This window comes from Mesoplodon mirus, assembly GCF_964341445.2.
Source record: "Mesoplodon mirus genome assembly, chromosome: 6".
NCBI classification, from domain to species: domain Eukaryota; kingdom Metazoa; phylum Chordata; class Mammalia; order Artiodactyla; family Ziphiidae; genus Mesoplodon; species Mesoplodon mirus.
The window spans coordinates 4,956,928-4,971,663 of NC_138982.1; the positions used below are offsets into that span (position 1 = coordinate 4,956,928).

Sequence of the window (14,736 nt, forward strand, 5' to 3'; positions counted from 1 at the left end):
AATAGTAGATTTTGTATTTATTTGAGAAATCTTAAGACATGCAAATACCATGTCAGGAAGTGGTCATATTACTCATAGAAGAGTATATATATAGGAGTGACAGTTATCTTTCTTCTGACAGACAGAATTATAGGTGATTAACAGGAATCAGAAAAATGATGTGACCTATCCTTAAGGATTTTCTGCAGATTCTGTTTATACTTTGAAAATTATCAGAATTACTATTAAGATATAATTTAATAATGCAAATATAGGCATGATTCTTGAAACTTCTTTAATCCTTTCAGAATATGGCATTTCAGGCTGAACAAAAAATAAAAGCAGATATTTTACGAAGCTTGAGTACTGAACAGCTATTCCGGTTATTATCAGATTCAGATTTGAATGTGCTGATGAAGACATTGGGCCTTCTTAGAAATCTCCTCTCTACTCGCCCAGTAAGTAAAATCACCCAGGTTTCCAGATTAGCTACCCCTGCATATGCATCACAAAACATTGGCCTGCCTCTCTGCTCCCATCAGCATCTGCCCAGAAGCGTGATTCAAATGCTGCCCCTTCCCAGAGAAGCCAGGAGTTGATGTTTAGACCTGTCACCTTCATAGGTGTTCTGGGAGCTGTTTCACCATATGGCCACCTAACCCTCCACTCCTGCACTGCCTGTCTTCTCGTTCCTCCATGCTGGATGGGGGCCTGCCTTGACTTGTTACTTGATTTTTACTTGATTTGCTGGCCAGGATGGGTTTTCTCGTCTGCCTAAATCACTTATCTCTGGGGCTTCAGCTTCTTTCCCTTTAGAGACTCCTTCTCAGTGCTATTCCATAGATACTGCCCTGCCCCGCCCACATTGACTGGATTGACCTCTGAAGGTGTCGGCATGGAGAGCAGTGGGCATATGTCAGAGCAGGAGAGGCTGAGCCTTGGTGTGGGGTCTTTCTTGTTGTTCTCTAATGTTCCCTGAGCAACAGGGTCAGCAGCCTTCATGCAGATAAAGAAATGTGGGTGGTTCCCTTCTCTGTGCCTCACTTGTTTTCTGAGTCTTCTCTGTACATTGTTTAACTTTTGGAAGTCTTCTGTTCTTTTCTATGGTCTTTTTCTTTGTTCTCCAAATCATAATTGTGGGTTTCCCATTGTTTTGCAGCACATAGATAAAATAATGAGTACTCATGGAAAGCAAATTATGCAAGCTGTCACCCTTATTTTGGAAGGGGAACATAACATTGAGGTCAAAGAGCAGGTATGTGTTCCTTTTTTTTTTTTTTTTTTTTTTTTTGTAGGAATATCTTCTGAGTGTGAGTACCAAGAGAGATCGTAGTTAGGAGTCTCCTGAAATATTCAAGTCTGCAAAAGACAGGGTGCTGAGATGAGAGGTGCTGTAGAGACAAGAAAGTTCTGAGGGGAGAGATCCTTCACCACCCCTTAAACTCTCTTCAAGAATTCCTCCTCTTGGGGCTTCCCTGGTGGCACAGTGGTTGAGGGTTTGCCTGCCGATGCAGGGGACGCAGGTTCGTTCCCTGGTCCGGGAAGATCCCACATGCCGCGGAGCGGCAGGGCCTGTGAGCCGTGGCTGCTAAGCCTGCATGTCCGGAGCCTGTGCTCCGCAACGGGAGAGGCCACAACAGTGAGAGGCCTCCGTACTGCAAAAAAAAAAAAAAAAAAAAGAATTCCTCCTCTGGGAATGGAAGAAAACATGACCAGAGTCTATACTTTTACCCTCTTTGTCACGCTCTATACATACTATTCGTCTCTACAGGGATGGCCACCTCTGACCATCCTAGAGTGAATCCTTTCTCCAGGATTCACTATTTCTAGCCCTCTATATCACCATGCTCTGAACTCAAATTCTTACAATTCCCTGATGAAATAATCCCTTATGCTGGAGACATCTTTTTTTTTTTTTTTTTTTTTGCGGTACGCGGGCCTCTCACTGTTGTGGCCTCTCCCGTTGTGGAGCACAGGCTCTGGACGCGCAGGCTCAGCGGCCATGGCTCACGGGCCCAGCTGCTCCGCGGCATGTGGGATCTTCGTGGACCGGGGCAGGAACCCGTGTTCCCTGCAGCGGCAGGCGGACTCTCAACCACTGAGCCACCAGGGAAGCCCTGGAGACATCTTTTTTGTTGTTGTTTTTGTTTTTGTTTTTGTTTTTTTTACGGTACGCGGGCCTCTCACTGTTGTGGCCTCTCCCATTGCAGAGCACAGGCTCCGGACGCGCAGGCTCAGCAGCCATGGCTCATGGGCCCAGCCGCTTGGCGGCATGTGGGATCTTCCCCGACCAGGGCACGAATCCGTGTCCCCTGCATCGGCAGACAGACTCTCAACCACTGCGCCACCAGGGAAGCCCCTGGAGACATCTTTTATTTCTTTATTCTCATGCTTCCCAGTTCCTTATTTCTATCTCATACCCCTACTTTCTGTTGTGTTTCAATAGGGCAAGTTTAAGGTAGGCGTGAAAATACAGAGGCTGTGCGTTCATCAGGAGACAGTTTGGGAATTACTTTTCTATAGTTCCTGGGATTTATTATAGGATTTTTAACATAGTATATATTTTGTCATAAAAGGAAAAGTCACCTGCAAACTTAAATTTTTAACACAAGATCTGAGGTTATGGTAATATTCAGCTTTCTGACATAAATGTTGGCTACGTGGGTGTGTTCATTTCACAGTTCATTGAGCTGTACACTTATATGTATGGAAGAAGCTTGCCCAAGGTCATCATGGAGAGTTGGACCCAAAGTCTAACTGCAGGGCCCACGCTTCTTATCCTCTGTGTTCCTGAGTTAGAGTAGTTCATCAGGCTTCAGAAGAACAGTCCAGGAAGCAAGAGTGGTAGGACTTGGGAGCTGTGTTGGAATTTGTGAGCAAAAAACCTGATAGATTTGACAAAGTGCTTTTAAGATGGATGTTTTAGGTGATTTCTATTGAAATTCAGTAATAAACAACTATGTTTTTTGATTAACAGAAATTTAACACAGAAAAACTATGATCTTGTAGGCATCACTGAAATTAGGGTGAATGAGATTTGTTTCTGGAACACAACAGTAAAGAAGAGGCAGTGTTCAAAATAAACTGTTCTACCTGGAGAGCATAGAAATGTGTTTATAAAGACAGCTCACCTAGATAGAATTCCACTAACTTGAAAAGTGAAGCAAGGTAGAAAGGTGAGGCAAGATTTGGATGAAGGCAAAAGAAAAGGCCAACAACAATAGGGTGTTTTGGCAGGATACAGTGATACCCTCTCACAGATTTGGGTGATGGTCCAGAAGTAGGCGGCTCTGGGGAGGCTTAAACTGTCTGGTTTTTAGCTAGAAGTTTAATTCTTCTCAGAAGTATCAAAAGATACATTCTTGTCTTCCTTTTTTATTGAGATATATTGATATACAACAAGATTCACGTATTTAAAGCATACAGTGTGATAAGTTGACATATATATATATATACCATGAGACAATCCCCATGATCAAGATGGCAAGCATATCTATCACTGTCCTTAGATCAGGAACAAGACAAGTATTCCATTGTTACCACTCTTATTCAACATCATACTGAAACTGCTATCGAGTACAGTAAGGCAAGAAAAATAAATAAAAGGCATACAGATTGAAAAGGAAGAAATAAAACTCTTCCCAGACAACATGAAAGTCTGTGTAGAAAAGGTCATGGAGTCAGGCTAAGACTAGTCAGTGAGTTAACCAAGGGCACAAGAAGAATCAATTGTATTTTTATATACTAGCATGAACAAGTAGAAATTGAAATTTTAAAAACACTATCATTTCAATAGCTCAGAAAAAAATGAAACTATGTATAAGTCTCACAAATAATGTGCAGGATCTGTTTGCTGAAAACTATAAAACACTGATAAAGCAATCTAAGATCTAAATAGATATACACCATATTAAAATGTCATTATATATTACCCTTTACATATGTTGTTGGATTCAATTTACTGAAATTTGGTGAGGAATGTTTCACATCTATATTCATGATATTGGTGAATAGCTTTCTTGTGATGTCTTTGTCTGGTTTTTGATATTGGAGTAATGCTTGCCTCGGGGAATGAGGTGGAAGTGTTCTCTCTTCAATTTTCTGCAAGAAAATTTGTGAAGAATTGGTCTTCTTTCTCAAATTATGGTCTTTCTTTCTCAGTGAAGCCATCTAGACCTGGTGTTTCTTTTGTGGAAAGGTGTTTAGCTACAAATTCAATTTCTTTTATAGAAATAGAACTATTCAGTTTATCTGTTTCTTCTTGAGTGAGATTCGACATTATGTCTTTCAAGAAATTTGTCCATTTCATCTGTGTTTTCAAATTTATTAACATAAAATTGTTCAAAATATTCTCTTATGTTTTTAATGTCTGTAGTATTCTTTGCAGTGAACTGTCTTCTGTACTTTATGTTGGTAATTCCTTTTTTCCTGATTCAGTCTGTCTAGAGGTTTATCAATTTTATTGATCTTCTCCAAGAAGCAGCTTCAGTTTCATTGATTCCCCCCCTTTTATTTTTCTATTATCTGTTTCAGGGGTTGGCAAACTTTCGACAAAGACAGATATTTTAAGTTTTGCAGGCTATACAGTCTCTGTAGCAACTTCTCAACTGTGCTTTTTTTTTTAACATCTTTATTGGAGTATAATTGCTTTACAATGGTGTGTTAGTTTCTGCTTTATAACAAAGTGAATCAGTTATACATACACATATGTTCCCATATCTCTTCCCTCTTGCGTCTCCCTCCCTCCCACCCTCCCTATCCCACCCCTCTAGGTGGTCACAAAGCACCGAGCTGATCTCCCTGTGCTGTGCGGCTGCTTTCCACTAGCTACCTATTTTATGTTTGGTAGTGTATATATCTCCATGCCACTCTCTCACTTTGTCACAGCTTACCCTTCCCCCTCCCCATATCCTCAAGTCCATTCTCTAGTAGGTCTGTGTCTTTATTCCCATCTTATCCCTAGGTTCTTCATGACCTTTTTTTTTCTTAGATTCCATATATATGCGTTAGCATACGGTATTTGTTTTTCTCTTTCTGAAATACTTCACTCTGTATGACAGACTCTAGGTCCATCCACCTCACTGCAAATAACTCAGTTTCATTTCTTTTTATGGCTGAGTAATATTCCATTGTATATATGTGCCACATCTTCTTTATCCATTCATCTGTGCTGTTCTAACCTGAAAGCAGGTATAGACAATGTGTAAGCACGTAGATGTGGCTGTCTTCCAGTAAAACTTTATTTACCAAAACAGGCATTGGGTTGGGTTGTATTTGGCCCACAGGCCATAATTTGCCGATCATTACCTCTATATCATTGATTCCAGTTGTTCATATGAGTGTGTGTGTGTGTTGCTTTTATATCTGCTCCCTAGCTCATGTGTTAAATTGGCTTGGCCCATGAACTAAATCAGTCTCTATAAGATTTGGTTTCTTGGGGCTTCCCTGGTGGCGCAGTTGTTGAGAGTCCGCCTGCTGATGCAGGGGACATGGGTTCGTGACCCGGTCCGGGAAGATCCCACATGCCACGGAGTGGCTGGGCCCGTGAGCCATGGCCGCTGAGCCTGCGCGTCCGGAGCCTGTGCTCCGCAACGGGAGAGGCCACAACAGTGAGAGACCCGCGTACTGCCAAAAAAAAAAAAAAAAAAGATTTGGTTTCTTGTCTCCTCAGAATATTTACAGTAGGAGTATGTGGGCTTCAAAGCATAACTCTAGGTCACTCTGCCATGCTAGACAAGCCTGGGGATGCATAGGTGTATTCTAACATTCCAAGAAGGGGAATCACTTGCCTATCTTGCTGTCCTAGGCTATTCTGAGGACTATTTCCTGAAATCCCCCCTTATACCCACTGTCTTAGTAGGTAAGAGAGGGGTAGTTCTTCCCTAGGTGAGTCTAAACTCTTTTCCGTGGTTAGAGTCCAAATCTGTTTTTCCCCCTTGCTTTCGCCTCAGTCCTGAAAAATTCAAGGGTGTTGTGCATGTCAAGACTTCTGACGGGCTCACCATGTACCGGATCACTGTGAAATCTGATGTCTTCCTCAGATCATCTTTCTCCCACTTCTGGGGCATATCAGGGTCTCCTCTTCATGATTTAAGTACCCTGGAATGAATAGTCCCCCAGTGCCTTGGATCATAAATTGCATTTTCTGTTTCCTGTATCCTGGAGGCAACCTTTTCTGGTTCAGACCTCAGGCCTCACTCCTTAGCAATCTAGTTACTGCAGTGCTGTAATCAAGGAAAAGGAAGATCACACAGCCTTAAAGATATCTGAGGGTTTGGGCCATAGTAAGGAAGCCTTCTCGGTTAGCTATAACCTGCAAGCTTAATTAGCTTAAGTCTAGCAAAGAGAAAGGTTAAAATTGGAGAAACTTATTTGGATCCAGGCACCAGCCCCACCTCTCATCACTTTCTGTGAGTAATTCCTTACTCTGCTCCTGGACTCAGTGTCACTTCCTCCAAGAAGCCTTCCCCGACCCTTGCATTATCACACAAACGCACTTAGTACTTTCTCAGTTCTGTTTTTACCTCAGTTGCACCACAGTGAAATGTGATTGTGCGCTGGCTTTGGAGTTAGGGAGAGTGTCTTATTCCTATCTCAGCCTGTTGCCCAGTGGAGTGGGCGGAGTGCATGCACATTATAGGTGCTCGGCCAACGTTTGTTGAACCGCTAGGGCTGTCACTGGCTCAGTATCCCTGTCACCATCCGTTCACTTTTACCTTAATCCTTGCCTCTTGCTGGTCTGGCTATGAGAATGTAACAGCCAACAAGACCAGTCTTTTCCTCCAGTACCAGCATGGTGATTGTCCTCATGATGGGACTGTCCTGCCAGCTGGCACAGGCTCCCTCTAACCTCCACATTAGGCCAGCCTGGACGAAGCTCCTTCACACATTTTGCTTCCCTTTCTGTTCCTCCAGTAGGGTTCAAAAAAGTCAAGAGGTCCTCGTTGCATGTGGCTAGTGGACGGGGATCCAGAAGGTCATGAGCTTGAAAGCAAGTGGTATTTGGAAGGGGAGGTAGCGGGGAGTTATAACACCTTTGAAGTTTCTACCAAAGAGACTACCTCTTTGAAGAAACCTTGTGGGTTAATAGCAAGAGCTTCTCCTAAAAATGAAATTTTCAAGAAAATAATAATAAATTACATTTTCCCTTTGATTTATGTGATAGCATGAGCTATGGCTGCCTTTGCCTAGCAGTGATGGTTTATGCCCAGAAAGAAGCCACTGAAACATTTGGGTTCTGTTTTAGCTAATGCAGACTTTCCTTAGGTGTAGTTACTTTTGTTGGCAATGATGTTATGAGATAAGAAATCAGGGCATTCAGAGTGGAACCTGTGAGAAGCCATGTACTTCAGATGGGAAGTTGCCTAAGTTCTTGAGAGAGCTTGAGTCTGGGGACTTCAGAGCTTTCCTGATCGCTGGCCCTCTGTTCTTTTCCAGACACTGTGCATCCTAGCCAACATAGCAGATGGGACAACGGCAAAAGAACTTATTATGACCAACGATGACATCCTGCAGAAGATCAAGTATTACATGGTAGGCTTCTGTCCCTTTCATGGCTCTACACTAGCTGCACATTAGAAGGCAAGTACTGTAGCACTGTGAGCTCAAAACACGTTGTGCAGAAGATTAAACAAAGAATAGACTCCTCTGTAACAGACTCCAGAAACTCTCCTCCATCCTGAAGGGGAAAACGACACCAGGCTCTTGAAGCCCACCCTATCGTCTGATTGCCTTCCTCTTACACAGTGACAACTTGGGCTCTGGGCCTTCTCTCAGTGCCCCCAAAGCTTCCCTCTCAAAGCTTCAGTCCTATGCGGATGAACCCTCTAGCCTCTGGTATCTCTGGCTCTCGTTCTTTGATCATTCTGCTTTCAATCACGATCTGCTACCCCCTTGCAAACACCTCAGCCACCTACTGCCATGACCGTACCTGGGATCTTGTCGTCACCAGAATCTGCCCATTGCCCAAATCTGGAAATCAAACATCCCTCCTCTTTTCATTCTGTCGGCGTCTCCTAGCAAAACCCTAATCGTGGATGAACCTGTCTTCTCTTTGCCTCCTTGTCAGAGTTAACAACTGCAGAGAAAGGCACAGAACTGGGCTGACTGGTTTCATGTTAAATTCACATTTACAAAACCCACATGGGCACTCAGCACTGCCTGGTACCCTCCTGTGATTCTCCAGCAAGCTGGTGCCTCCATTCTCCAGAAGAATAGGTTCTTACTTTCTCCTCATTCTTTAAACCTCACCTCTATCTCCCTCATCACTCTTAGTGGTTAACTCACCTTTTGTTTTACTAAGAGAATAGAAGCCGAAATCCTTCAGCAGTTCCCTATTACACCTTGAATAAAATCCATCCCCCCTTTTGATGGCCTGTGGAGTCCTACATGACCTGACTCATCTGTATCCCCCAGCTTCTCTCATTCCCCTCTTCCCTTTGTTCACTACACTGACCTCTTTCCACTCCTGGAAGAGGCCATGCATGTTCTTTTCTGCCTCAGGACCTTCATACATGCTGGCTTCTCTGCCTGGAATACTGTTCTCCCCATGGGATGCCTTCTCACCTCTCAGATCTTAGCTCTGCTAACACTTCCTTGTGGGCTCTCATCTGCATGGGTTATTCCTTGTTACGGCATAATTGAGTGAAGTGCTCCCTTCAGAGCACTTAGCTCAATTATCGCAACATATAGTTGTTTGTTTGTGTGCCTACCGACTGTAAGCTCCCTGAGGGTAAGGACTGTATCAGTTCTGTGCACAATTGTATATCATCACCCTGTACAGTGCCTGGCCTTTAGTATATGCTTAGTAAGTATTTGTTGAATGAAAACCATACTGCTTCAACCGGGAACTCCCTTATCTTTCCAATACTAGATCCACATAGTATCTCTGTAATCTTCTGAAAGTTTCTCTGGACTTCCCATACCCATTGAGGTACACCTATCTCTCTGCTGCTGTTCAGAGCCAGACTTAAAAGCATCTTCTGCACGTGCTGTCTCCTTCCTCACCACTAAATTCACTCTTCAGCCCACTTCATCTGGCCTCCAACCCCATTGCTCAACTGAAACTGTTATGGTTAAGGTCACCAGTGACCTCCTATTACGCCAAGTCCAAAGGATGGTTTTCTCTCCTCAACTTTCCTCACTTATAGTGAATTTCAGCACAGCTGTTTCCTCCTCCTGGAAACATTCTTTTCTCTTGGCTTCCATTGCATTATGCCTCCCTGCTTAGCCCTGGACCTTTATCTTTTCTCTCCCACATGTACTCTTGAGATTGATGGTTCGTACCCTTTGTTGCATGGTGGAGGAATCTTTCAAAGACTGTTGCCTTGCCCCTTTCCTCCTGAGATTCTGATTTAATAGTTCTGGGGTGTAGCCTGGGCATCAGTGTTTTTTTGTTTTTTTTTTTACAGTTCCCCAGGTGGTCCTTCGGTATAGCCAGAGCTGAGAACCACTGGTTTAGAGAATCTCATCCATTCCCATGGCTTTTACTGTCATCTCTATTGTTTGTTTGGTTTCTGGGCTCCAGTTCAGTAGTCAATTTTGATAAATAGATTAGGCATTATCTTATTTACACTGTCATGGTATCAAGCAATACAAAACACAACCACAATAATGGTTACTGGCCTTCAAAAGCCATGACAACAAGCTTCCCTGATGGTGTCTACAGCTTTACAAATGCTGGTTCTTTTCTTAGTGGGCGGGAGGGGGTAGGGGAGCAAGGTCCGAGGGTCACACGGAGGGAATTCTCCAGCCTAGACCTCTCTTCTGAACTCTGGACTTGTATATCTTCCTGCTTACTCAGCATCTCTCTGTGGCTGTCTGAAGCCTCTTGAGGTTGGTGTTTAAAAATCGATTCTTAAGTATCTCCCCTAAACCTAAATTTCTCCCCTCCTGACCTTTTCCATCTGAGCAGAGTGGCTCTGCCATCTACCCGTTACTCACACCAAGGAGTCAGTCTTTGTTTCTCCAGCTCCTTCATCTCATAATCCAATTTATCAGTAGGTCCTGTTAGCCCGTCCCCTAGCCACTCTGGATGCTGTTGACGTCTTTCTGTCGCCGCTGCTCTCACCCTAGTTGAAGCCGTAGCCTCTCACACCTGATTGACCATAACAGCCTCCCAGACACCTCAGCACTGTCACTCCAGTCCCTTCAGCCTGGGTGACCTTCTAAAAATGTAAATCAGGTGTTGTCCCTCCACTGCTTAAATCCTTCAGGGCTTCCTATCAACTCAGAATGAAATCAGTCCTTACTCTGGCCTGCAAGGGCCTACAGTTTAGCCATGCCTACATCTCTGAACTAATGTTACTGTAATTTTCCTTCTCAATACGCATAAGCTGTACAGTTTCTTCTTACCTCAAACCTTTTCGCAGACTTTTCCCTCTTGGTACCTCTTGCTCTTTGTACACCTGGCACCTTCCTGTTCTTCCTATTTTTTATTCTTCCTTTGTATAAATATTGCCTCCTTCAAAGAGATCATTTCTGTCCATTTCACTTAAAATTAGGTTCCCACCCCTCCACCCTCCAGTCTTCCCTATCACAGCAATTTGTTTCCTCAAAAAATGTTTATTGAGTGAAGGATGGATGAACTTATACTTACTGTTGTATTACAAATAAGTTCATTTATTCAGCAAATACTCATTGCTGGCCTGATGCTGGGAGCAGATGACACATTTTATTCTGTTTTGTCTTAGTGGAGCCCCAACTGCACAGCTCTCTAAAAATCTTGGCAGGTAGGAGGGAAAAAGAATCACCAACCATAGAATTCTCATGAAGGAAGGCATGTGCTTTTCTTTGTCTCTGCTTAGTTCAGATATAGTTCTACATGGCAAGACGAGTCTGTCTCAGCCTTCAAGAAACTGTTGAGCATATATCGTGTCATGGTATTTCACAGATATGCATAAGTTAATTTAAGTGTAGTGGGGACTTTCTTTTTTTAATTGACCAATTAAAAAATCATCTGTAACACAGAGATCAGACTTGTGTTTGCCAAGGGGGAGTGGGGAGGGGGAGGGATGGACTGGGAATTTGGGTTGGTAGATGCAAACTATTACATTTAGAATGGATAAACAACAAGGTCCTACTGTATAGCACAGGGAACGATATCCAGTCTCCTGGGACAAACCATAGTGGAAAAGAATATTAGAAAAAGAATGTATATACATGTATAACTGAGTCACTTTGCTGTACAGCAGAGATTGGCACCACATTGTAAATCTGTACTTCCGTTAAAAAAATCGTTGTTTTACCACTGGGTCCTCTTTCATTTAGGAGAAAGCACTGTATATGGACAAATAATAACTTAAGCAAAAATGGTTGTACTTTCAGTACATAAAGAGCAATAAACAAGAAGTGTGTTTCAGGAGAATAGGAGGCTCCTTAAGAATAGTAGAGACTTAAGTGTTTTGTGATGTGCCTATAGAAACAAGAGTACTTTGAATCAGATAATCAGTAGCCAAAGAGATAAATACTAAGTGCACATCCATTCAGTTTATTGGCCCTGAATGTTTCCTGCTGTAGAGAAAGCGTAGTCAAAAGCATAGACTTGTCATATGCCGGTGTTCCTGTGTGTATGGGCTGAGTGATAAATTGCAGACTGCACCTGTGGGCCTAGAGGTGTTTTGTTTGGCCAGCCAGAGGGTTTCTAAAATTTGAGTGTGACTGTCTTGGCAAAAGGCTTCACTCCCCAGTGTGCTGGATTTCCTACCATTCTCTTATCTATAGCCCAACCTGTTCACCCATTAGTACTAATTTTGTGGCCCCTCAAGACATTTGGGTTTGAGGTCCCTACTTCAAACTTTTAGACTATTGGAATTGCCTGTGGTACGTTACCAAAAATTACCTCAAATGAGATTACCTCTATTTTTGTTTCCTTTTCTGCATCAAATAGGGTCATTCACATGTCAAATTGCAGCTTGCTGCTATGTTTTGTATATCAAACCTCATATGGAATGAAGAGGAAGGTAAGAGATTGGTGAGATTTGTTCTGAAGAAAATTATGGGAAGGAAGGTCTTGCACAGGAAAGGCATCAGGTGCCCCTGAAATCCTGGGTAGAGGCACCACTCACTGGCCCCCAAGTCCCCAACCGTGTCACCTTGGTATGAATGAGAATCCGTGGGTCTAGTTAACACTGAGCCCCACCGTGGAGTCAGCACTGTTCCAGATTACTGAACGTGAGGGTGGAGGAGACCCTAGGGAAATGAGTGACAGTCCTTGTCCTTGAGAGGGCTGAGGAGGAGGATGGTGAGATGCACTTGAAGAAGATGAGAGGTGAGGGTGGGCGGGAGGATCGGCCTTTCACTGTGAGCAGGGGCAGCATATAGAAGGACGACAGGCAGATAAGCTTAATGGAGAAGAGGGTGCGTTGGTGAGAAGGGAGAGACACACTACTGTGCCTGGTGGGGCAGCCAGTCTGCGAGGAGGCCCCTATAGCTCTCCACCTTGACTGTGCATTAGAATCACCCAGGGATTTTTGCACCAGCCAGTTAAATCAGAATGTCGGGGGATGGTCTCCAGACAGAAGTGTTTTTTTTAATTGCCCAGGTGATTCCAATGTACAGCTAAGGTAGTGAACACATGCAGGAGAGCAGTGGGTCTCAGTGCTGGGTTGGCTGCGTGAGAATCACTCGAGGAACTTTGTAAAACGCAGATTTCTGGGCTCTACCTCGAGAGATTCTGGTTCACTGGGTCTCAAGGAGGTCAACGCATGAGTGAGTCACTGTGGGCTCTTCAGAGGGGGAGGAAAAAATCCAGGAGAATTACCCTCCTTAGCACTGTGTCCAGAACAAAGTGGAAGGAGGAAAAACTGCATTCAGCGTGCAGGCCGAGAGACCAAGTAACAGCTGGGTACCAGGGAAGCAAGCGGCCCTCAAGGAGGTCCTAGTCTAGTTGGAAGATAGAACACAGCAGTGCAGGGCTGGAACTGCCACGTGCTAAGAGGCAGCAGGAGGTGCCGGGAGGTCAGAGGAGGGTGGAAGAGGGTGGAAGGGGGAACAGGACTGGTTTGGAATAGGAAGAGCCTGGCTAAGTATGTCCAGAAAGAAGTGATGAAGACGGGGCCTGGTGGCAGGGCCTCGTGCCAGGCTGAAGAAGCTGACCTTGACCCTGTGGTCCATGGAGAAATTAATCCAGCAGCAGAACCCCGGATGGACTGCAGGAAGGAGGGTCAAGAGGCAGAGAGACCAGTTAGAGCACTGTTGGAGAATCCAAGCATGAGGGGATCTGGCTGCACTGGGGAGAGTGGAGGGCGAGGGGGTGGCAGGGGAGAGGGCAGAGGCCACTGGTAAGGCTGCAGACTGTTGGCTGTGCATCCAGGAGAGCAACCGCCTGGGCCACGTTCCCAGTAACCTGCTAGCTTTCATCTCTCAGGCTCACAGGAACGCCAGGATAAGTTACGAGACATGGGCATCGTAGATATTCTGCACAAACTGAGTCAGTCACCAGATTCAAATCTTTGTGACAAGTGAGTATCAAAGTAAAAGGGCCTTGCTTTGGGGTATGTTGCATTCTTTTATGACAGGGTTTGAATTGCTTAGTAAGTCACATAGCCAAACGCAAAATCTTTTAGATTCTTGGATTCCCTTTTTAATAATCTGTGAGTCAACTGTGTGACATTTGAGTAAGAGATAAAGTAATAATTAGCAGGTTATTAAAGATTCTCATCTTACTCTGAATTAACATGAGCCCAGGCCACCTGAGTGGGGCTCTGGAGAGGATCCAGAGGTCATTCCCTTTCAGTCCCTCGATCATTAGAATAGAAATGTGTGTGGCCTTTTGGAGAGCAGAAATGAAGGCCAATTACAAAAACATTCATTAGCTCAGAGCCTCACTGAGCGCCTGCCTTGTGCCAGCCTGGCCTGGCTGCTGGGGATGCAGCAGTGACCACTAAGGAGTCCCTGTCCTCAGCGAGCTCAGCTTTCCTGGGGGAGGCCAGAGTCATAGTCAGAGACCCCTCTAAGCTCAGGATAGGCAAGGTTGTTTTTCCCGGCTGTGGACCCTTCTTATAACACAGCCTTCGTTTTCCAGCTCACTTTCATTCTCCACACTCGTGAGCAGGGCTCAGAGTGCTCCATGGTCTGGCTCTGCCTGCCTTGTGCTGCCCCTCCCCCATGCCCACCCTGTGCTCCAGCCACATCTGCCCTCTTACAGTATCACACCTTCAGGCATTCGCGCCTTCTGTTCCATCTGATTTGCCATCCCAGTCCCCTCGCCTCTGAATCCCCATTCATTCAACAAATATATATATATATTTTAATACCGACCTCTACCAGGCATCGTTTCAGGCATCGGCGATATAAGGGTGAATAAAATTGATGACATCCTTGCCCTCATGTAACTTACATTCTCGTACAGAAGACAGACAATAAGCAAATGAATATGTAATATGATAGCAGATAATGAGAGGTGCTACGAAGATATAAGCAAGGGTGAGGGAATGGAGAGTAAGAGAGCTTCTTGTGGTACAGATTAGTCCCAGCCTCTCCGAGGATGTGACATCTGATCAAACACCTGGGTGAAATGAGACAGTCTTCCAGGCAGATGCTTAGAATAGTATTCCAGACAGGGCACAGTGGGTTCAAGGCCCTGAGGCAGGAATGAGCTTGAATGTTCAACAAACAGCAGGAAGACCAGTGGGGCTGGGGAAAAATGAGCGAGGGGGAGACTGGTAAGAAATGGACCCAGGGAGGCAGTGGGAGCAACTGAAGAGCCTTGTAGACTGTGGCAAGGACTTTGGATTTTATCCAGATTTTAATAGGGAG

At 44.5% G+C, this 14,736-nt stretch overlaps 1 protein-coding gene across 5 annotated transcripts in view; it reads left to right on the top strand.

The window, feature by feature from the left end:
- ARMC8 (armadillo repeat containing 8) overlaps positions 1 to 14,736 on the top strand; it is a 104,179-nt gene that overhangs the window by 85,929 nt on the left and 3,514 nt on the right. For 2 of the 5 annotated variants that reach the window (XM_082625942.1, XM_082625945.1), the window contains 5 exons: positions 288 to 437; positions 1,139 to 1,234; positions 7,417 to 7,512; positions 11,867 to 11,939; positions 13,346 to 13,439. In XM_082625942.1, the coding sequence (XP_082482068.1) occupies positions 288 to 437; positions 1,139 to 1,234; positions 7,417 to 7,512; positions 11,867 to 11,939; positions 13,346 to 13,439 (509 nt within the window). The remainder of the gene's footprint in view (positions 1 to 287; positions 438 to 1,138; positions 1,235 to 7,416; positions 7,513 to 11,866; positions 11,940 to 13,345; positions 13,440 to 14,736) is intronic. The other 3 variants (XM_082625943.1, XM_082625944.1, XM_082625946.1) reach the window with 3 other exon arrangements.